We start from the raw sequence: 25142 nt of genomic DNA, 5'->3' as shown, positions 1-25142 counted from the left end.
GGGCAGAGTATTGTCTGAACGGTGTAGAGTTAGGTAAGGGAGAAATGCAAAGAGACCTAGGAGTCCTAGTTCATCAGTCAATGAAGGTGAATGAGCAAGTGCAACAGGCAGTGAAGAGGGCAAATGGAATGTTGGCCTTTATTACAAGGGGAATTGAGTACAAGAGCAAGGATGTCCTTTTGCATTTGTACAGGGCCCTGGTGAGACCACACCTGGAATATTGTGTACAGTTTTGGTCTCCAGGTTTAAGGAAGGACATTCTGGCAATTGAGGAAGTGCAGCGTAGATTCACTAGGTTGATTCCTGGGATGGCAGGGCTGTCTTACGCAGAGAGATTGGGCTTGTACACGCTGGAATTGAGGAGATTGAGAGGGGATCTGATTGAAACGTTTAAGATAATTAAAGGAATTGATAGGATTGAGGCAGGAAATATGTTCCAGATGTTGGGAGAGTCCAGTACCAGAGGGCATGGATTGAGAATAAGAGGTCAGTTATTTAAAACAGAGTTGAGGAAGAGCTTCTTCTCCCAGAGAGTTGTGGAGGTGTGGAATGCACTGCCTTGGAAGACGGTGGAGGCCAATTCTCTGGATGCTTTCAAGAAGGAGTTAGATAGATATCTGATGGATAGGGGAATCAAGGGATATGGGGACAAGGCAGGGACTGGGTATTGATAGTGAATGATCAGCCATGATCTCAGAATGGCGGTGCAGACTCGAGGGGCCGAATGGTCTACTTCTGCACCTATTGTCTATTGTCACTCATGGACCTTTGGCACACTGCTAGAGTCTTTCACATTGAAGACTGATGCAAAGTACTCATCAAGTTAACCTACCATTTCTTTGTGGCTCCTTACTACCACACCAGCATCATTTTCCAGTGATCCAATATCAACTCTCATCCCCCCCTTTTACATAATTGAAATTTTGCCCTCATATTTCATTTTTTGTCGCCTTACAGCTTTATTGGTTGCCTTTTGATGGATTTTCAAAGCTTCCCAATTATATAACTTCCCACTCACTTTTGCTATGTTATATGCCCTTTCCTTGACCTTTATGCAGTCCTTAACTTCCCTTTTCAGCCACAGTTGACTACCCCTGCCATTTGAGAACTACTTCTGTGGGACATACCTCTACTGCACCTTCTGAACTATTTCCAGAAACTTCAGCCACCTCTGCTCTGTCATCATTATAGAACAGGAATGATCTATACCCATTTGTCGTAATCAAAATTCATCAGTTCTCTTTTCTCTATTATGTGGTCAAGTTGATTGCCTGCTGATAACTATGTGAATTACGTAGTGTTCAGATCTATTTGCAATGGCTGAGATAATGCCAACACACTGGAATTCATTCCAGTTTGGTCTGATCAGTAACAAGTCAGATCTATGCCACACTGCTGTCAGGGGAAAGCAAAATATATAATCTCTTGAGCAGTTAATGACATGTTTTATCTCCTGCCATCAATACCCTGCTTTACCAATCATCAAAACTGTTGCATAAATGTTCAAACTATGCAGTTGTTGCTGTTTATTTCTGTCATTTGAAATGCGAAGCCTGACATACTCTTCATCAAAGCTTTCTACATTTGGTTATGTTATTTCAAGAGTAAAAATATTTGAAAAATTGAGTAATAAATAGAGGAGCTGTCTATTAGGTGATTCTTTCTGTTTCAGCATCCAATAGGAAAGGTCCTATGGATAACAAGCAAGGGAACAACATTCAGAGAATAAAGAAGCCCCTCCGAATGGTTAGTGTTTCATATTCTTGTCAATCTGTTTTAACATTATAACGTTTAATTTTCCACAGGCCTGAACTAATCATATAATAGATGAGCAAAATTGCAATCTTTTTACAGTATTGCATGGAGTTTGACAAAGTTGGTGTAAATGAAATATCTACTGTTATCAGCAATATTGACTTGCATTTATGTAGATAAACGATAAGGTGTTCAAAGGTACTTCACCCAAGATGTTGCAAGAAGTTACTGGGAAAGATGTCCAAAAACCTAAAGTGATTTATTGCTGAAGTAGTGAAGCAGGGAGGTTTACATAGGGATTCTAGAGTTAAGGATGTGGTCCCTGGTGTTGAAACATTTTAAAAATTCAGCCTACATGAGCAGTCAGGATTGAATGAGTATACATTTTTAAGGTTGCAGTGGGTCAGAGATGGATATAGGTTCTGCTGTAGGGGCACACTGTTTGCCGATGCAATGTTATAGAATATGAACTCCAGGGTAATGGTCAAGCTAATTTAACATTAACAGAGATTTGAATAAGCTGAAGCTTATTGAGAGTTTAAGAAGAGTACCTGATCAACAATGTATTGGAGTGGTCAAAAAAGTAACATATGCATGGAAGGATCTAATAGTGTAATGATGAAACATGGGCAATGTTGAGCAGCTTTACTGCTGTGGAAGTAAGTGGATTAGTGATGACACGGACATATGTTTAGAGGTTTTCCACAACACGTAACATGCTATCAAACTGTCAGCTTTGCTAGGAAGTGAAGTTAGTCTGAGGGGGATGGGATGGAGAGAATGGATGCAAAGCTGAAAGCTCATCGTTATAACTAATTGCAAGAAATTTTGCTTCTCTGGTGCTGGTTGTCTTGCTACTTGAGCAGTGGAGGAATCAAAAGATCTGGTAGTTAATTTTCACCACAGCATTCATGGCATATAGATACAGAATATGTTGGAGTTATAAGGTTGCCTTGGACCTGGGTTAAGCCTTTGATACTGAAAAAAAAAATGTAGTGAGGCCTTTGAGCAGAAGATTGGGATAAAAGAAGATTAGAGGTTAGTAGTCAAGCTACTGACAAGTACTTATTTATGGATATTTATAGGATCATCTGAGCAAAAAAAAATGTCACTCGTAGGTCCTGTACTGTCTCCTTCCTGCAATTGTGCATTCTAACTGAAAAAATATTAAGAAGTGGAAAGTTAGGGTACTGCCACCTTCACTGCATTCTTCACTTTTAACAGTGGACACATTTTGCGGGAAGATTATAAATTCTTCCCAAACGTAAAGCTTAATGTCTATTTCACGCTAAGGTTCTGGAAACATTATTAGTATGCTTGTTCGTTTTGTAAATTTGTAGGTAAAATATATATATATACACTTTACAAACTCAGATAATTTAGTTGAAGGCTTTTATAATGTCCTTCTGAACATCAGCAAGAAGCCAGTAGATTACAGTGTTCCATTTATTATAAATGTTAAGAGGTCCAGGAAAGAGATTAATTTATTTAATAGCTCAAGTGGCCAGGATTATCACCAAGGATATTTAAAACTTACAATGTAAAAAGGCTTTTAACTACAGATTTTGTATTAAATGTTTTCTTGTCAAAGTGAATAAATACAAATTTTATTAAAATCTTAAGTCTAGAAACTAGAATTACATTTTGACAATATTGAACTGACTGGTTTCAAATTTAAGAAAAAAGGTCACAGTTGCCTGTCCTAATTGAAAATGTACTTACTGTCTTTATCAGTGATAGTTTGTACTTAATATGTTTTGCTGATTTTTTTTTTGACCTTAGAATGTAAATGATGAGCCTGGGCGAGTGGTTCACATTAGTGAGTTGCAGCGAGGTAGATGTATGAATCGTGACTTAATCAAACTGGCTGAACCATTTGGAAAGGTTACCAACTATTTGTTGATAAAGTCAAAGGGTGAGGTAAGTACAAATTGTGAGTATGTTATTTTATTTGCATTATACAGGTTGAATACCCCTTATCCAAAATGCTTGGGGTTTGAAGTGCTTCAGATTTTTTGGATTTTGGAATGTATAATCAGATAGCTTGGATTGCTATAATTTCCCATTCTGAATTTTATGTGTTACCAGTAAGCAGTCTTTGTCTTACCCTTGTTCATCACACGTATATACTAATCCAGCCGCTCAGCTTGTTAGATTTTCATCAGTGATCATCTTTGCAAGCACATCAATTTGCTGCTTCATGATCAGCTTTATCACCACAAATCTTTAATAAATTAATGTTCTGCTTTTTCTTAAATTTCTGCAACAAGCCTTCATGATTACCTTCAATTTTCAGTTTGTCGTGATTGTAGTGTTCTCGCACAGGTGTAAAAACTGAACTAAACACCAAGTATAAACCATAGTCAATGAGCAGGATCCCAGTAAGATTAACCGTTTACTGTTCACTCTTCCACATTAACGTATGGTGAAAACTGTTGATAAAACAGTACAAAATATGTACAGTATTTGTTTCCTTCTTGGCATAGTATTTACATCATAAGTTCTTGTAAAAGTAAAACTACAGCTATATTACATTAAAATACGACATAGTCAGAATCTACCTACACCATCAACTAACTTTAAATACTTCAACACAAACTATCTGCAACTCTAAATAACAAAGAGCATAAACTTTATCAACCGTCATTACTTTTAACAGAATCAGCGTTAACATTTTTACTTCAACATTTCCATTATCTTATGGACTTACGGCGTTGCTTCTATGATGTTTCTTAGTGCATAGAAAGAAACTTTTCTCGTGCTGATCCTGCACACACAAGCCCCCGCCTTCCTGTTTCTCCAAACCGGTGTTTTCCCACAAGATGCGGCGAAACCGGGTGTGACGTCATCACTTGCCGCGATACCTTACAGCTAATGAATTTACTTTCAACAACCGTAACTTTAACTAGAAAATGATCACAAATGAATTACTAAAGCAAAAATATAATAAACTAAACAAAAGTCTTAAGGGCAACACACTCCCCGTAAGGTCACTATGAACATAATACAGAACTTCAGTCTCTAAATCAGTCTTTAGGTAGAAGTAGAACGACTTCTGCTATTGGCCTTTGAAGTTTTCACGTCACCTTGGTCAGAAGTTTTCAACTTACTCTTCCTGACGTGTCCATCCCTACCAGGGAATATGGCAGTGATTCTGGCCATTGGCGATCTGCTTGTCCCTGAGTAGGACTAAATCTCCAACGTGAAGATTCCTGTGAGGTTCTGTCTACTTTTGTCTATGTTGCAACAAAGTTAGATATTAATGTCTGCAATGGGACCAGAGCCGATTTGTGAGAGCCTGAACCTGTCTCCATTGCTTTGTGTACAAATCCTTATCGGAGGAGTCCCCAGGTGGAGGGGGAGCTCCTGCCTTCTGCGTAAGGAGCATTGATGGCGAGAGTATGAAGGGGCTTTCCAGGTCAGAAGAGACAGGTAGGAGTGGTCGTGCATTTATAATGGCTGTGACCTCTGCCATTAGTGTGCACAGTACCTCGTGGGTCAGTCGGGTGTGTTGCTGTAGAAACATTGAATCAAGGATCCTTCTGGTGATACCAATCATCCGCTCCCATGAGCCTCCCATGTGAGAGGCGTGTGGTGTGTTGAACTCCCAGTTGCATCCCTGCTCACTGATGTACCTTTGCACCGTCTTGTCCATCCTGAGCTCCTTGGACACTCGAACAAAGTTTGTGCCGCAATCAGACCTTAACTGTTTTGCAGGGCCTCTTAGTGCAAAGAAGCGCCTGAGAGCGTTAATGCAGCTGGATGTATCCAAAGATTCGATGACTTCAATGTGTACCGCTCTCGAACTCGTGCAGCTGAACATGATTTGGCCACTGTTTGCTCTCTGCTTGTCCTCCTCTGGTACGTCTAGTGATGATAGTGCAGGGACCAAATACATCGAGCCCCACATATGTAAAAGGAGGGCAGGCATTGAGGTGTTCTGGTGGGAGGTCCGCCATACGTTGAATGTCCAGTTTCCGGTAGGTTACACATCTGTGAAGTACTGAATTGATCAGTGTTTTGCCTCCCAAGATCCACAGTTCTGCTACCCTGATTGCTCCCTCTGTCAGGTGACAGCCCTGATGCCTTACCTGTTCATGGTGATAGCGAGTAAACAGTAAGGACACATGGCTGTCTTTGGGCAGGATTACTGGGCTCTTTTCTGCAGCTGAAAGGTGAGAGTGTATTAACCGGCCTCCAATGCAGATGAGATTGTTCTTCAGGATTGGGTTGAGTTTTCTCAAAGGGCTGTCCTTTGGTATGGGTTTATTAGCTTGGAGGGCCGAAAACTCCCTTGTAAAGGCTGCTCTTTGAGTTGCTCTAAGGATGACGTCCTTTGCCTGGGCCAATTCATCCTCAGTGCAAGGTAAGTTACATTTGTGCCATCCCTTGCATTTACTATTTCGGGATGAGTGGTTGTGGGATCTGGCCATGTAAATGAGGAACGCAAGTCCTCTCACTAAGGAATTCAAAGTGGAGAACCGCTGAAAACATTCGGTGGTTCGTATTGATTCTTCCAGGTAGGTGACTCCTGTTTGTATTTGCGGCCGAACTTCCAAGTCTCTTTCGGGTTCAATCAGCTCAAGTGTCTCGCTCATTTGAGTTTTTTCCATTGGTGGCTGATACAGGAAGGGGTGTCCGGTGAACCAGGATGTCTGAATCAGATGGGATGCAGGTAAGGATCTCGATGCATGGTCTTCAGGGTTATCCTCTATACGTACATAATGCCATTGTTCAGGCTTTGATGACAAGCGGACACGTTGAACTCTATTATGAACGTACACATAGAAACGTTTTGATTCATTATAAATATAACCAAGCACTTTGCTACTCGTGTAGAACTTGGTGTCATCCAGCTCTAGGTCTAGCTCGTCCCGGATAAGATCCGCCATTTCTACAGCCAGGACAGCTGCGCACAGTTCAAGCCTCGGAATTGTTGGCTCGGACTGAGGAGTGAGCATCGCCTTACCAGTTACAAATCCTAATTCAACTTAACCATCCTTCCCAACTACTTTCAAGTAAGCCACAGCACCGATGGCCTTGGTTGATGCATCCGAAAAAACACTCTGTGCGCTGCCTCGGTGAGTGAGGTCGCAGTGTACCTACATGGGATATGAAGCTGAGTGGTGGTGCTACTTCAGGATGTCCATTAGCGAAGATCTCCATAAATGCTACATATTGTTGCTGCATCTCGGGTTTCCTTTTCAAGGTTTGTTGCAAAGACGTGAACCACTTGACTGCCTGCTCTTTGTTGTTTGACAAGCGCTGGCGTGGTTCTCTAAAAGGTAATGGGGCAACCCAGTTATTTGCTTCGTCTCTGAAGACCTTGGTGGCCATTATTTTTAAGAAGATGGCATGTTGTGCTGATGGAGCAAGTTTATTATCATGCTCAGTTTGAGTGAAGACTGAACTTCCCACTGTCTTGTCGGTTACTTTACCACACTTGTTAAAGCCTTGTCGTGCTTCCTTGATACACATGAAGCTTGTGTAGGGTTGAAAAATTGAATGGCGGCCATTCTCTAGCAAGTTGGTCTTGAGTGTGTTGACTGTCAGTTTGTGTACATTGCCAAGGCACACCTCTCCTCTCACTACCCAGCCCAGATCCAGGCATTGGGCAAAGGGGGCGTCGTGTGGTCCATTGACCTGCTGCCTGACCTTGTGCACCTGGAGAACGTGTCTTCCAAGTAGTAGGAGTATTTCTGCTTTTGGATCCAGTTCTGGGATGTGCTTGGCAAAGTGGTGGAGATGCGGCTGGTGTCGCACTGCACTTGACGTGGGGATCTTCGTGCAATTATTCAAAATTTCATTGCACTAGAGTGGAGGGAGACAGATGACAACCTTACCTTCCAGCGACTCGAGCTGGAAGCCTTCTGCCTTCCTACCATATGTTTCTATGCCTGAGCAAGTTCTAAGGTAGTATGGGAACTGAATACTTCCTGTGTTGAACAAGTCAAAGAACTCTATCTAGTCTGACTAGTGAGCGATTGCTCTGGTCATCCAGAATTACATAGGCTTTGATGGCCTTGTCTTTGGCTCCCTTAGGTATACCTTAGTGAGGCAGATCTTTGAACAAGAACAGCTTGACTGACCTTGACCGCAAACTTCTGTGCAGCTCGAGCTGACAACAGTTGTCTTGGGGTGATCCTCTGCCTCCTCGCCTTCCTCTTGTGAGGGTGAAAGGAGCTTTATCGGTTTGCGGTGACCAGCTGGAATGTATGGCCCCTACATGATTAGTGCTGTTGCATTCCAAGCACTTCACGGGGATTGTACACTCTCTAGCGAGGTGAGAGATAGAGGAACAACATCTAAAACATTTTTTTTCTCCTTAAGAAGGGCCATTCTCTCATCAAAGGTTTTTTTTCCTAAATGTTCTGCATTTTTCGAGGGGGTGGGGTTTGTTGTGCAATGGACAATTCTTGCTAGGGTCATTGTTAGTTGTAGAGACTTCAGTTTTATGCACCGAGACAGGTTAATTGATGTTAAAATTATTCGAAGTGGATTTGACTGGCTTGGTGTGAATTGTACTGCTACCTTGACTCATGAAGCTAGGATCGTTTCACTTCTTCGCCTCCTTCCACAGAAACCTAGTGAAATACTTAAAGGGAGGAAATCGACCACCGTTCTCTTCCTTGTGCTCTGAGCCAACAGACACCCACCTTTCCTCCAGCCCAAATGGAAGTTTGTCCACGATTGGTCTAATTCTGTATGAAGTATCTAAATATGACAGGCCAGTTAAATAGCCGTCTTCTTTAGCGCCTTCAATCTCCTTGAGTAGATCTCTGAGCTCTCTTAATTTAGTGTGGTCCTTGGCTGACACCCTAGGAAAATTTTCAAAATAGTGCTGTTTCAATAATTTCAGGGGCCGCATAGCACTCCCGAAGTCTCTCCATGCTTTGCGTAAGGCTAGCTTGGGGTTGTTGATGTACACTGAACGTGTACATCACCTGTTCGCATGATTCTTTTCCCAGCCATTTTGTCATAAGATCCAACTCTTGGGTTGCTTCGAGCTGGATTCCACCAATAGCGTTAGCCAATGAGGAGTACCATGCACGATAATTTTCAGGCTTATCGTCAAACTGATATAACCCCCCAGGTCGCCTCAGGCTTGCTCAGCTCATTCTCGTCTAGGGGGAGCAGCCTTCGGCCCCACCAAAATGGGTAATCAGCTTGTGTGGATGCTGTGTGATGTCCCCGCCTCGCCAAAGAACAAAGAGAACACCATATGCGATTAAATGATTACAGTTTATAAAGATTACTATAACTAAGTAATTAATAATGATACAGTATACATAAAGGAAAAGAAAATAAAGAAAAGGTGCCAAACTTATCAAAGTCCAAACCACTTCGTGCACAACCTTTGGAGCTCAGTTACTGAAGTCTTCTGGGCACCATTCGATCCCCTCTGAACTCCTTGACTCGCAGCTCAGGACCACCCGAAGTGGTCAACCAAGCACATCTATCTTCGTCTCTTCTCCTTGGGGTACTTCCTGGCCTCGGACCTCCACTTGGGGTCCGTTCCTCGCCCACTTTACAGCATCACATCCTCTCTCTCTCTCACCCCCTCGCGCCGATCTCCCCAAAATGCCCGCCAACAATAGCTTACAGACTCAGAAGAAAGAACAACACTAATCCCAATTGGTTTACACAGGAATACAATTCTCCTTATCAGTAAATTTTAACCCAAACAAGCTTCCAGCACTCTCTCACAACAAAGAAGCATTCCTACTTTTAACAGAGAAGACATGTTGATTAACATACTCAGTAATAAAGATAAAGAAGAACCCCCCCCCCTTTACATACTCATTGCAAATACACGAGCACCATATTCTGGTCACTGACAGTGCGCCTCTTCAGCGCAATATAATCCACACAGACGCTGCCTACATCTTCCACGGCTCTAGGGGCCAGTTGCCGCAACCTCTCTCTCACCGAGGTGTCTTCAGTGGTCAACTCCCCTCCCTCGTGGTATTTCGCAGCATCCACTAAGTGGGTCTCACCCTCAGATACTTCCCCCAGGCTGTACCACCACCAGCTCTTAGTTGAATTTGGTACCAGCCCAATGCTGCTACACACGTCCGCACAAGCAGCTCGAAACTCTGGGTGCATCGACAATGTCTCCAAACAATGCTCACCCACCTCCTCCGGGCAGGCCCCCAAGCGCACCAGCAAGGTATTGGTTCTCTCTGGAACTGAAACACTTCCCTTCTCAACAGTGTCCGGACACATCAGCATTAAAAATTCACAAACCTCAGTCACCCCCACATTTGCCTCTTAAGAACTCCATTTTCACTGACCAACGACCATCACCTAGATAATCACCGGCACTGGAACCCCAAATCTCCAGTGCCCTCAATGTCGTCAAGGGTAAATGCTTCCAATAGCGGTTATAATACAAACTGTATAGCAACTTAAGTGGCGCCCCGGTGTCGAGGATGGCTTTAACTTGGCTTCCATCCATCCGTAACGACACCTGAGTGCGTGGTCCCTCTAAGCCTTCAGGAATAGGGTCTGTTCCTTTCGGGAGTTCCTTGGTACATTGCTGAGAACATGCTCCCCCAAAGACCCCAAGCCATTCCCCCACTGGGCCTCCTCTTAAGTTTCCCGACACCTCTCGGCACAACTGAGGGAGGAGCTGATCCTCTTCACAGATCCCCTGGCACCGCAAGCAATTTATCTGCCCCCCTAGCCAAAAGGGATACCCTTAAAAACTTTCCACCAATCTCCTGCCACGGATATGGTAAGCCCCCCAGCTGCGGCATTTGACTTCCAGTCGAACCAAACGCATTTTCCCACACTTTCCCAGAACCGGCAGCTGTCACTTTGAGGTAATTGCACCCGTCAGTTCTAACGTCACCAGCCCGTTTACTCAAACCTTCAACCAATCCCTGTTGCTTTCCCTCGGCCAAGCACTGCCACTCACCCAACAACTGAGAGGTCCGTTCCGCCCCTTTAGGGCTGGACATTATTCCAACAACCGGGCGGAGTCCACCATAGCTGGAACTTACCCACCAGTCCTTCCCTGCTCTCTTAACAGCATGGACAGCCCATGGCCCCACCACCATTTCGTCAACGCGTCGGAATTCGAACAACGCCCTCCAACAGCCACCCCACCCAACACACATGCAGAGATAACCAGCATTCGCACACCTGCAAAGGCACACCAGCTCTTCGCCGCAGACATAATTTAAAGAGGGCAATCACACAGCTTGCACAGAAATCAATCCCGGACGAGCACCCGACAGTGTAACCCCCTGGGTCGCCTCAGGCTTGCTCAGCTCATTCTTATCTGGGGGAGCAGCCTTTGGCCCCGCCAAACTGGGTAATCAGCTTGCGTGGATGCTGTGTGATGTCCCCGCCTCGCCAAAGAACAAACAGGACACCATATGCGATTAAATGATTACAGTTTATAAAGATTACTGTAACTAAGTAATTAATAACGATACAGTATACCTGAAGGAAAAGAAAATAAAGAAAAGGCACCAAACTTATCAAAGTCCAAACCACTTAGTGCACAACCGTTGGAGCTCAGTTACTGAAGTCTTCTGGCCACCATTCAATCCCCTCCGAACTCCTCGACTCGCAGCTCAGGACCACCCGAAGTGGTCAACCAAGCACATCTATCTTCGTCTCCTCTCCTCGGGGTACCTCCTGGCCTTGGACCCCCGCTTGGGATTCGTTCCTTGCCCAGTTTACAGCATCGCGTCCTCTCTCTCAACCCCTCGCGCTGATCTCCCCAAAAGCCCGCCAACAATAGCTTACAGACTCAGAAGAAAGAACAACATTAATCCCAATTGGTTTACAAAGGAATACAATTCTCGTTATCAGTAAATTTTAACCCAAAGAAACTTCCAGCACTCTCTTGCAACAAAGAAGCATTCCTACTTTTAACAAAAACAAAAGCCATTTTGATTAACATACGCAATAACAAAGAAAAAGAAGAAACCCCCCTTTACACTGATACAGTCCTGAAGTGACGAGATCTCGTCGTGCTAAATACTGTGCCATGGGTTCAACCGCAAGTGGCACACTGGCTGGGGGAATATGTCGACAGATATGTGACTGACAGTGTACGTTTGTTATGGGATTTGCTGTTCTGAATTCAGCCATTACCTCTCCTCTCGCCAAATCTGGTAAGTTTGGTGTCGAGAAGTATTTGTCATCAGCTCTTTCATTCTTGAGTTCGTCGCAAAGTTGCAAGGGTAAATTGTTTTCCTCAGATGGATGTGATGCAATTGGACTTTGACTCCTCATGAAATGGGACATTAACGGATAAGTATGGAGAGGAAGAACGAGTCTTAAGGTCCATTTGAGATTGGACATACTCGCTAGTGCATTCCAATCTGGTCCTTTCTGAAGTAGATTTTACTTCATCTAGAACGTGCATTTCTTCAGCGTTTTCTAATATTTCTGCTTTTACCCTGGCAGCTTCGGCTTCTTGGTGTAGCGTCAGCACTTTTAACTCTGACTCTATCCTTACCTTTTCCAACTGGTTTTCGACTTCTCTGGCAGCCTTTTCCATTTTCAGCTTTGCTTCCTGTTTAGCGTATGACGCTCGGACCTTGGAGATTTCTGCTTTAGCTGTTGCGTGGGCAGTCTTATTTGTTGATGCCCTACTGCTCCTGGCGCTGGATGGCAAGGATTTGACACTTGAGCGCGTGCCATCGTACCACTCGTCAAAACACCTGGTAATGCCGCCTTTTCACTGTAGTGTTCTCACACAGGTGTAAAAACTCTGAACTAAACACCAAATATAAACCGGAGTCAATGAGCAGGATCCCAGTAAGATTAACCGTTTACTGTTCACTCTTCCACATTAACGTATGGTGAAAACCGTTGATAAAACAATACAAAATATATACAGTATTTGTTTCCTTCTTGGCATAGCATTTACATCGTAAATACTTGTAAAAGTAAAACTACAACAAACTATATTACATTAAAATACAACATACAGTCAGAATCTACCTACGCCATCAACTAACTTTAAATACTTCAACACAAACTATCCACAACTCTTTAAATAACAAAGAACATAAACTTTATCAGCCATCATTACTTTTAACAGAATCAGCGTTAACATTTTTACTTCAACATTTCCATTATCTTATGAACTTACAGCGTTGCTTCTATGATGTTTCTTAGTGCGTAGAATGAAACTTTTCTCGCGCTGATCCTGCACACACAAGCCCCCGCCTTCTCGTTTCTCCAAAGTGTTTTCCCACAAGACGCAGCAAAACCAGGTGTGACATCATCACATGCCGCAATACCTTACAGCTAATGAATTTACTTTCAACAACTGTAACTTTAACTAGAAAACAATTACAAACGAATTACTAAAGCGAAAATATAATAAACTAAACGAATGCCTTAAGGGCAACACAGTGATAGATACTTGCTTGTTTCATGATCTGCATACTGTTAAGTGGCATATGTTGACTCCACTGATTGAGATATTCATTTTTTGCTTTATGCAATGTTTCTGTATTTTTCATTAACTTCTGCTCATTACATATATGAGGTAATTTCTCAGAACTGTCAGGTGTGCTGAGACCTGCACATCGCCTGGGAACCTTTCCAGGGTCTTGTGGAATTTTCTATTTGTGATGTCATGTCAGCACTAAAAAAAAATGGTTTATGGAGGTTTTTGGGTAAGGGATTCTCAACCTGTATTACATTTAACAAGAATGTAATAATTATTCCACATTAATGTGTATTAAATTTATATTACAAGCTAAGTGAAAAGAGCAATTCATCTTAAGAAATTTGATTATTAAGACCCAGTGTGATAACAAGTTGGGGAGAAAAAGTTTTTCAGCTCAGCAAAGCTTGGACCTCTCACCCTCAGCATAACTTCAATGATTCTCTCAACAGTTCTAGTAGGAATATTATTTTGTGTATAAGATTGTTTCTCCAAATTGTGTCAGCATTACAATCTCTTTCAGAAACACCTGTGCTAATTCCAGTCCACTGATTGTGATTTCCCATTTTTCCTATCTGCATGATACTTTGTCATTAAATTTGACCTAGTCATACTAAAAAAGGATGATTAAGATCATTGATTTGCCATCATTGTTTATGCTTTTAATTTCAGGGATTTGTGGAGTTGGCCTATCCTGAAGCAGCTCAAGCCATGGTGAAGTTTTACCAGATGAAACCTACCTTTGTGGATGGCAATATCATTAGAGCAGAACTGTCTCAGAAATATAAAAAGTTGACATTTAAGGTATTCGTACAGGTCTCCTTTACACTGAATATACTTTTATTTGATAGATTTCAGAACATCAGTAAAAAATAGAGAAATAAAGAAACAGGCTGCACTTCAATAGCTTGAGAAGGGAACCAATAGTGTAATAAAATGGCCTGTGGGCTGCGAACTACTGATGTAAAAACCTCACTATTTTTCATGACATTAATTGCCTTGTAATTGAATTATATTTTTATTGAGAGTTGACAATATGCTTTTACTACATATTGATTGAATATATCGTTTATTAATTCACGGATTGCCCTTGTTCTTGGGTAGTTGAGGTCATATTTAGGGAGGGGCTGTCAAGATAATATAGGCAAGTAATTGTGTATTTTGTGATGTGGATACTGCTTGGTGTGCCAGTGGCTGAGGGAGTGAATGTTTAAAATGGTGGATAATACCAGTCAATACCAGTTATATGCTTGGAACAAAAATATTGCAGCTTTTGGAAATTTAAAGCAAACAGAAAATGCTAGCAGAATGCAGAAAATCAGGCAGCATCCGTTGAAGGAGAATCAGAGTTAATGATTTTAGGTGAAATACCTTTGTCAGAACTGGAGAAGTGAGAGAACATTCTGTTTTAAATTACAAAAAGGATAAGTGATTGTAGAAAACAGAGTATGTTTGATTGGATACAACCCAAAGTTGTTTACTCTAAATATTGACATGTTAGAGATAAGTAAGAGAAATAAAAAGGAATAATTCAACAAAATAAAAGTCTGGTCATCAGAATGCATTGATAGAAACTAGACTCTTAGGGATGCAAAAATTGGCAAATCTGTGAACATTTTGTACTTCAAATAATAGTAAACAGCCAAGGTGTTTAAAAATGTTCCCTTCATTCTTACAGGCATAATTTATTATTTAAGTCAAGTCTTTTGAATGTCTTGTATCATTTTTGGGAAGTAGGATATTGGCAGTGAAACGTGAAATAATTGTACAAAGTTCTTTGACAGGTCTGAAGACAAATACTTTGGATAGCTGTGGAACAGTATTCAAATGCATAATGAAAAATTAGATCTTGGTGACAAAGGTCTCCTGGCATTTGTTCAATGCCATATTCAGCCTGTGTACAGCTTCAAAGATTTAATGAATACAGACAAAATTAATGTTGTGTCACTTGGTGGCACCTGATCAAATTTGGCTAATTATTCTGGTGCTTTCATGTGGCAGAAGATCCATAGAGTAAGAATGTTGACATTTTTTATGAAAGTATTTGGTCTATTTCAAGGCTTTGCTTCAATGAATTAAGATTCTTTCAATTTCAAAGGGAACATATTCAGCAGAGCAAGGTTCAGGAGCTATCTGTCATTTTTAACAGAACAAGTTGATTGTCTTGAAAGTGTCCCAAAGAAAGCTTGAGATATGCTTTAGCAATAAGGCAAAACCTAAGTTAATGAATGAATTCAAGGTTTCTGGCATTTTTAGGTAAAGGCTTAATTTTGGAGTGTACGGGAATGTTACAGACAAAACACTTATAATTCGTAAACAACAAGAAGGATTTCTTGTTGTGATGATTTCTTCCTTTGAAGGTAATTCTTTCTGTCCCTCTGAACATTTGTCTCTTTTTAGTCTCTAATGTAGCTACTTGAAATAGTGTAAAGTATGCAAATACATCACTAACTGGAAAACATATTTTAACCAGTCAGTTATTTTTGTGTCAGCAAATTCTGAACATTACAGAACTTTAAAAGGAGTTTTAAAATATTGCTATATGATTGACACTTGCTCCTTAAGTATTCCCACTTAGAAATTTATCACTGGCAATGTGTTAAATGCTGGTGGGATGTTTGTCTTGTAACATAATTTGTAGTGATGGTGTTCAACATCACAGATTACATTTTTAGTTCTTAAACTTGAATGTTTGATCAACCACACATTTACGGTACAATGTTTTAAATAATAAAAAATGGAGTGTTTTTGTGTTAACTTCAACTTGAATTTCCCAGAACTTACATATTGGGGATGAGGTGTTTTATATAGTTTCCCTTCATTTACTTGTAGGGCAAAGAAAGTGAAGAACGCAGCCGAGTGGTCCACATCAGTAACTTGCCTTCTGTTGGCTACTCTGACTCAGAAATTGTGCGCCTTGGTACCCCCTTTGGCAAAGTGACCAACTACTTACTGATGAGAGTTAAAAATCAGGTACTGAAGTATTTAAAATGTTAGCAACAACTAAAGTATTTCACCAATAAGTAGTTTCAATGTGCAGCATATTAACATGCAAAGAAATATTAGTGGCATTAAGTGAGAGAAAATTTTTATTTCCCTACTGTTATATAGTTTCCACAAGAAACATAAAAAGCTTTCTCTTACAAACTCCCTGCAAAAGAGCATTTGCCATGTTGTATATTTCTTGGTTTTGCTCCTTCATTTTATTTACATTGATTAGGTTTGAATCATTCAGATGACAATTTTTCTATTTACAATGACATTTAGTTTCATTCAGTTTTAAATTGCTGTTTCAGGTCTCGAGATGAAATGACTTATTATTTACAAGGTGCATTTTAATTGCAAATTTGGTGTCCACTGCTCTTGGCTGTCATCTAAGATTATTTTGTTTTGTTTTTAGAAATAGTCAACACTTGCAAAGTTGACTTCCGTTGCCTTTCAGGTGATGGTGGCTGCCACCTCAAAGAATTGCAGTCTATGATGTAATAATAATAAGTCAAAATAACGCACACACAAAGTACTGGAGGAACTCAGTAGGACTGCCGAAGGGTTTTAGCTCAAAACATCACCTGTACTTTTTTTCCATAGATGCTGCCTGGCCTGCTGAGTTCCTCCAGCATTTTGTATGTGTTGCTTGGATTTCCAACATCTGCAGATTTTCTCGTTTGAGATAAGTCAAACTAAGTTGAAGTTTGAAAAGGGAATTAGATGAGATATTCTTATAGATCTCACTATTTGGAAAGAAGATGCTGCAGAGAAAGCTATCAAATAGCTAAATAATAAATGACCGTTAAGTGATCTGTATATTTATATACCTCATTTTTGTTATGATTGTCTAGACTTTTATAACGGATTGTTTTTGTTGTTTTCTTGCCAATATCAAGGATGTCTATAAAATATACTTTGTCTTATTTTTCAACACACAAACTCAGCTAGTCAAGCAGCATCTATGAAAGGAAACAAACAGTTGGTTATGGGCTGAGATTCATCAGGGCATAAAAGACGAAGGGAGCAAAAGCCAGAACTAAAGGGTGGGGGGGGGGGGTAAGGAATGCAAACCAGCTGGTGATAGTTGAATGCAGGTGACCGGAAGAGTAGGTTGATGGAGGGGGGGAAATAAAGGTGATAGGAGCTGATAAGTGGTAGAGATAAAGTGCTGAAGAAGGAATTTGATAGGAGTGGACAATAAACTGTGGAATAAAGGAAAGGCGGTGAGGAACCAGGAGGTGGTGATGGTCATGTGTGCAAGGAAGAGAAAGAAAAGGGATGAGAGAGCCACCAGAATGAGAGAAAATGCCGGGGGGGGGGGGGGTACTTGATAATGAGTAAAAACATTTCCATCTGATTATGTAGGACCTTGATGAGGCTGCATGTGGAGAATTGTGCATAATTTTTGCTCTCTATTGGAAATAATGATGCACTCTGGAGAGAGAATGGCAAAGACTGGTTCCTGAGGTGGCAGATTTGTCATATGAGGAGATATTAAGTAGGTTGTCTCCATTCTACAGAATTTAACAGTTTGAGAGTTAATCTTGTTAACATGTGAAAAGAAGTAGAATGCTTAGCGGTGTAGATTATGGGGTCGATGGCTAAAATCTGACTAAAGCCAGGGCTAAAAATCTACATTGTTTGCAATCAACACAGATTTCTGGATAATAAGCTAACATATAAGTATAGGACAGAATAATGCCATTGAGTGGAAAATCGGCTCTCTGATATTGTGCTGTAGTAGAGCAGACATGAGAAGCTGAGTATCTGGTCCTGTTTATGCTTTTCTTTAATAGCTTGTTATTCTTGTACCTTCTGGATTTCTGGTGAGTTGAAGAACTCACTTATTGAATCGGCCATAATTATGATTCTTGTATCAATTGCAGGCTTTCCTAGAAATGGAAACACACCATATAGCAATGGCCATGATTGAGAAGTTTAAGAAAGTGCCTCTAATGTTCCATGGCAGAGAACTGAAAGTATATTTGTCGCAAAAGTACAAGAATCTTGTGTTGAGAGTAAGTAATGTGATTAACGTTAAGTAGTCATAAGAAGACAGCCCAGACAATACTCACACTGTGCTTGGACGTCTAAAAATAAGTTTTAATTTGTGTCTATATTCTGACATTATTGTCTTTACGAAAATGTATTTAGCTACATCCTGAATAGAATTAGTATTGTTCCACGAGAAGCTGATGAAGTACTGACTGGTAATTTAGCTGAATGGTTTTGGCTATATTTACAGTATGTTTTGTACAATTAGTGCATCCACATTGACTAGTTCTTGCCTTTTGTCAAAAAATGAAAGCTGTTTGATGTGGGATGTTATTCTCTTGACGAGCAAATAACATGAACTGCGTGGCGAGGATGTTTCCATTTAAATATGAATTATGACGCAAAATAATTTGTATGCTTCAAAAAGGAACTTAATGATTTTGATTCATTTCAGAAACAAAGTCGGGGTGTTGACGAGTTGCTTGGAACCAGAGAGCGAGAAAACCGGTAAGTTGTGTACTTAAAATCGTAAAAACTGAAAGCTGTTTGGTTGATTGAGATCTACTTTTTATTTGAAGATTCAGCCACAAGGCTGCAATTTCAATGACAAAATGACAAAAATAGCCATTTAGAAATGTAAGCAGTGGCATCAGTTGATGATTTGTGTTGTGACTTTTTGAAATATCAGTTTAGTTTAGTGTGTTAGTGCAAGCAGTTAACCAGCAGCTCTTTAACTATTTCCAGAAACACATAAAAGGACAAATTTGCAATCATATGGTGCTTTTCATAACATTGCAGCCATTTAAGTTATTTTGAAAGTACAATTAAAAAAATATAGAAGCCAATGTGAGCATCACAAACACACAAACATGTCAGACTGGACATTGGAAATAAACTCTCTCCTTCAATTTGAAATATTCACTTAGGAGGCAAGTTTGTTGCTTTAAAATGACATTTAAAACAGATAGAACATGCAGCCTTTTCTGTCAATTCCCAATTGTTTTGCTTGAATCTGATCTTGAATTAAGGTGAGTCTACCAAGGTCAAAGTTGTTACAGTTGTTTTTGCTCTTGATTTCTGCTATCTTTTTAAAAGACTTGCAAATACAGTACTTGTCATAGAAGTAGAATTAGTAAGGATAAACACATTGCCTCTTTTCTGTTGAAGTATTATTTTAGGATTTATAACCTGTAATGGAATTCCATTTGAATAATTATGTAAGAAAGCAGAATAAACCATTCAGTTCCTTGATCCTCCTCCATGCTGATCCAGGCATAGCCTCAGCACCACTATCCAGTGTGCCCCTCATATTCCTCAACTCCTTGTCAGTCACCACCTTGAATGTAGTCAATAATTCTGCTTCCACAGCTGCCCAGGGTAGAGTGTTTCAAAGTTTTACATTACCCTGAGAAGTAGTTATCTCAGTCTGAAATGGGCAGCTGTTTGCTCTGAAATCCTGCTCCCTGGTCTAGATAAGCATACCAGAGGAAAAATCCTACTATCCCTCCCATATGTTTCAATGCAATAACATTTTTTCCTAAATTCAAATAAATGTGGGCACAGCTTGCTTGATCTTTTGTTGTAAGTTAACCACCTGGTCCCAAGAATCAGTTATGAATCTTCTCTGCAAAGCCCATTAATATAAGCACATTGGTCCTAAATGTGAAGACCAAAACTATATGCAATATTTCAAATAACATCTTGTAAACATATCAACATTTCTCGATTTGATATCTTTTGCAGTAAGTATTGACATTTCATTAGCCTCCCTAATTGTTTGCTGTATGTCCATGGTAACTTTTTATGTTTCATGTACTGGGACCCCAAGTTCTTGTACTAAAATGTTTCATAGTTCACTCCATTTAAATTATGCTTTGATTTTCATTCTTTCTTTCAATGTGGTTAATCTCCATTTTCTTACTTTATACTCCTTTGCCAACTTATCCAAACTTTAAACCTATCAGTATCTTTGCAGACTTTTTGTCACCATAACTTGTTCACCCACCTAATTTTGTATATTCATCTTTTTTTAATCAACTCTAATAATTGTTACACTATCAACTCTAATAGAGTTGTTAATTAACAATGAACTATTTAACTATTCTGTTTAATGTTAGTTATTACCTATTAACACTAATATTATCCTCAATCCTGTTATGTTAAAGAACAAAAGGAAATTTATCAAACACGATTATTATGACCATATCCAAAAATTGATCTATTCCTGCTCCTATTTCATTTTCACATTACGATTCATTAAATCTCTCTTGCTAAGTCTCTCCATTCTAGACCCTAAAATCAAAATTCTGTGATTGAAAGCTACCACTGTTAAGAGCAAACATTATACTGTTCTGGAGTTAATTGTGTTAGCGCTCTGATCTTTTTCTTTAAGAATACACAAATGATGTAGAATGCCTATAAATATCCCAAAAAAAAAATTACTTTTTTTCCGGTTTTATTTCAGAAAAAGGGGTCGTTCTCACAGCCCTCCTTCTAAAAGAGCACGGTCTCCTAGCATTAAGAGAAAAGCTCAAGAAAAATTGAAAAATTCAAAGACAACTGATCATGACAATTCAGAGACAGGTTCTCCTTCAGTTGAAGAAGGGACGGATCAAAAGCAGGTGGAAGGTGTGAATGTTGCAAAAATAAAATCACTAGATGGCCCTTCCACAGACACGGAGAACTGTGAGGAACCTGATGGGTCAGCAGACATTCTGTTGCCCTATCATGAGTCAATGAACACTGAATCTGAACTTAGCGGTAGAGAGGGTGATATGGAGGTGGAATTGGAAGGAGAAATAGAAATTGGGCATTTCAATGAAGACGAAGCTAGTGATGCAGAATCAAGCTTTCAGACTGCAACACAATTACCTGAAAAGGTAGGCATTCAAACTTTGAAAGGGTTGGATTCTTGTCATTTTAGCAACAATTGCAGCAACTATTAAAATACCTCATTTGTAATTCACTATCGTAACAAATATATAAATATGAGTGGTTTATGAAGTCATGATCTTTTTTCATTTCAATTTCACTGCTTTTAATTTCTAGTGTATAGGTAATGTTGGGAATATTTTGTAATGGGTACCGATATCCGAGTTGCTACCTACAGTCATACTTGTGATGCCTACCCTGTACTGATGTGATCTAGAAACAAAGCCTAAAGTCATCTTCGTGAATAAAAGTGTGTTGCAAACAGCAACTAGATCTTGGGCAATGAATCTGGAGATCATGCTTCTGTGTTGAGACTGCTTGGTGTTCTCATTTCTCTGATATTGGAGACGTTCAAAAACACCAAGTAGGTTTGAATACTCTTTTTAAAAGTAGTTTTTTAAAAATCATTTAAGCCCAGAAGATTAATCAACCCACAATGAGATAAAGTAATTACAAAAATATGATGGTGATCCCATTTAAATGAATACACTGTGCTATACATAACATCTACTACTAGCATCAGGGCCCTCTGTCCAGTGCATCAATGCTCTGCTGGTGAATTTGTTCTTGAGTCCTGTAGATGGAGAAGGTCATCACATGCAATGAATGTGACCTCAAGCCTTCTCTGATTTGCATGATGAAATGTGCATTTGGGAAGAGAATCAAGTGGAAATCTGGTATTTTTATAGTAGGAAATGATCCAGAGTCACATTTTACATGAAATAAATCTGTTAAAGACTTTTTAATGTTGTATAACACTATGCTTATAAATCTTTATTTAAAAAAAATTTCAGCTCTTCACCATCTTTTACAATGCTACTGGCAGCTGAAGATTCTGAAATGAACAGCTGCTCCCAAGCTCCTTAGGGAAGTACAACCGATGCTGAAATCGCTGTATCTTTTCATAATGATACTTCATCTTTTGGAGGATGATAAAACAAGCTTTTTCTGTTCAGAAAAAATTGTTCTTTATGGTCACTGTTTTGAATCATGTACTCTGGGGAGAAATAATTTATTCCCTTTTTTAAAAAGACTGAAATCTAATTCCAGTAAATAATTATGTGCAGAAACTATAGACAATTGCATCTTTATAGGATACCTTTAGATTACTTTTGATGGTTGGGTTCAATCTGAAATGCAGTTACATCAAAAAGCTTCTTTCCCAGTTTCCCACTGGCCATTAGTGTTCAAGCTTTTCTGGAATATGCAGTATATATCTGTATTTGAACAAGCTCTAAATTTTATTCAACCCTCCCACCTGACAGGAGATCATATCTTAACTGTCTGCACTATTACATCCAATATCTTGTTGTCTTATTTTTTTTAAATGGCTACATATACATAACTGTAACTTCTACCTTACGAAACATTAGGATTTCATGAACAGTCTTGTGATTATTTCCTTCAGAGATCAGAAGGCATTAATTGCCCAGAATATGTGGAGGAATTCTGTGCCCTAAATGAGATGGATGATTCAAGTGCTGTTCTTTTGAAGAAAGTGAGATCTGTGCCAGGTGACAAAGTAGATGCTAATTTTATCAAAGATGAGCAAGATGCCAAAGGTCAAAGTTATGATGCAAGATACATTGTGGATAAAAACACTGAAGTTGATGCTCAAGGTGATGATGGACTGATGAACAGTACCACAAATGCAGAACCATCAACTGAACAGATTAAAACACTCTCTCCTATACCAGATGAATACAAGCTTGGGCCATATAAGCCCAACAATCCTGTAGGTAAGATGATAAAACATTTCTAAAAAGATTTCTGAAGTATCATTTTGATTCATCTGCATTCTAATTCTATCCAAGCCAAATGCCATTTTGTGGGTTTCCTCAGATTAGGTTTAATATAGCTTAACAGACAGTATTGTTCTAGATCTTCTGACAACAAAAGAGATTGGTCATTTAATCCCACAAGCCTATGGGACTTCTGGGACCTAGTTACATGTACTTCATCCATCTTTGTTCCACTGGCACTAACCAAGAAGAGTTTTTTTTTAATGAAGCAAGAATTGCTGTTGGTAGAAGGGAATTTTAGACTTAAACCACGTGTGTAGACGTCCCTGATTTCACACCTGAAAGGTTTAGATCCAGTTTTAGGCACTGTCCAAATACTAGATTCCTCAACCAACAGAAGTACTTCCTCTTTGTCTACTCTAATAGTTTTCCTGATAGTTTATAAACTGGTTGACACATTTCAAAATGTTCTATCTTTGAAGGAATAAAATGATTTTTCCCTTGTAGTATTTGAAATGGGTGTTGTTTTGTTAAATCTATTTTCTCCTCTAAGGCTGTATATTCTTCCTGACATTGGGTATTCTGACTGACGTAAAATTGCTTGTTACTCCAGGTGTTGTGTAAACCAGGACTTTAGATCTGCAGCATCAGCTTGTGTTTGGCCCTCCAGATATTAAGGTTTTGTTCAGGTTATTAAGGTTCCTTTAAATGTTTATTTTTCTATACCTTTAGATACATTGATGATCAATGTTGATGGACCATATCTTTTTATTTGGACTGCATCATTTAGTCCAAAATGACTTAACTCAGATTTGCCTATATTGAACTTCGTTTACCACAGTTTTGCTCAATCTATTAACTTTCTAATTTAATATTCCATTAGTATTGGCAATTTTGAGCAAGTGCTTTGTGTGCAATGATACACAACTTTCTATATTTATCATCTTATGAATATGGTGACTATTTTTGCCCACCATGTGCAAGACAATAATTGTGATTGGATAGACACCATAAATTCTTTAATTTTACATATTCTTTTCTTACAAGGCACCAGATATTTAATTTAAATGTTTTGTACTCGTTGGATGGTGGGACAAAAATACATCCATACCAAAGAAGGTGTAAGGCACCACTTCCCTGAATTAGCCCAAAGGTCAACGCTTGACAAGGTGTAGCACCTGTTTAGCCCCCAATAAGGGTCAGGTGAAGTGATGGGAGTAGGTGGTGGATGGTCATACGAGCAGCTGGTGCATATCATGTCCTGGTTATACAACTACTGACGCGAGGCAGACAATCTGAAGAGTATTGATAATGGCTGCGGTAACCCATCTTGTAAAGACACTGTCCAGAAGAAGGCAATGGCAGACCACTTCTGCAGGAAAAAAATGCCAAAAGTAATCATGGTCAAATAATGATGGTCATGGGACCATGATCACACATATCATACAACGCAGTAATCATGGTCAAGTAGTGATAGAAACTGCAGGATCAAAAAGACTGACACACTTTGCTTTCTTTCAGGATTAGATTATGTGGTTCCAAAAACAGGCTTCTACTGCAAACTCTGCTGTCTCTTCTACACCAGTGAGGAAACAGCAAAGCAAACTCATTGTGGCACTATTGAACATTATCAGAGACTTAAGGTAAGTTTGCTTTTGTTTTTGCTACCATTCTACACTTTTGTCACTTTTTCAAAAAAGTGTTGTTTTGCATAGTAAGTATTCACACTGGGATATGGATATAAAGCATGGAATATTAACCAGTTTGTGTTCACAGTCATACAACTTAGGAGTATCTCAGGATATGAAGCACTGCCTCCTTTGATCCTACTGATATTCTTGAGAGTCCATCAGTCAGCATAAGTCAGTAACTGCAGAAAGGGGACAGTTAAATTTCACCAAAAATAAGACACAACCTTTGTATATGAAGGATGACATTGTTTGAAAACTGAAAGTGCCACTTAGTTGCTGGTCGTTGTTCAATATTGTTTTAGAGCCTACACTGCTGCTTGAGTTCACCAAAGGATAAATTGACTGCTTGAAATTATCAGTCCTTATCCTGTGCTGTGAAAAAAAAAATTGATTCATTTGTTATCTCATTGTGTCATTGAAACATCTTGTGGGACACAATGGTTTACTTGATTTTATGCAATCTGAATAAAATTCAGGGGAGCATTCTCTTTATCACATCCATGTCAACACCGAGGAGTGAAATCCAATCAGCTCCATTTCTTTGCTCCTTCCTGTAGCGTTGTAAATGACTTTCTCTCAAGTTCTTTTCCTTTTAAAAGTCTTGCTTCTACCACAGGCATT

General features: G+C 39.6%; 1 protein-coding gene across 1 annotated transcript in view; it reads left to right on the top strand.

Moving 5' to 3' along the window:
- LOC132405341 (matrin-3-like) overlaps positions 1 to 25142 on the top strand; it is a 65711-nt gene that overhangs the window by 33966 nt on the left and 6603 nt on the right. Inside the window, exons 6-14 of the mRNA XM_059990064.1 lie at positions 1673 to 1746; positions 3538 to 3675; positions 13847 to 13978; positions 16007 to 16147; positions 18049 to 18180; positions 18612 to 18664; positions 20622 to 21036; positions 22497 to 22827; positions 24352 to 24473. Of these exons, the coding sequence (XP_059846047.1) occupies positions 1673 to 1746; positions 3538 to 3675; positions 13847 to 13978; positions 16007 to 16147; positions 18049 to 18180; positions 18612 to 18664; positions 20622 to 21036; positions 22497 to 22827; positions 24352 to 24473 (1538 nt within the window). The remainder of the gene's footprint in view (positions 1 to 1672; positions 1747 to 3537; positions 3676 to 13846; positions 13979 to 16006; positions 16148 to 18048; positions 18181 to 18611; positions 18665 to 20621; positions 21037 to 22496; positions 22828 to 24351; positions 24474 to 25142) is intronic.

The sequence above is a fragment of the Hypanus sabinus genome, chromosome 15, assembly GCF_030144855.1.
Source record: "Hypanus sabinus isolate sHypSab1 chromosome 15, sHypSab1.hap1, whole genome shotgun sequence".
Lineage (NCBI taxonomy): Eukaryota > Metazoa > Chordata > Chondrichthyes > Myliobatiformes > Dasyatidae > Hypanus > Hypanus sabinus.
Note: the sequence above shows the minus strand (reverse complement) of the source record. Positions and strands in the feature narration are given on the sequence as shown.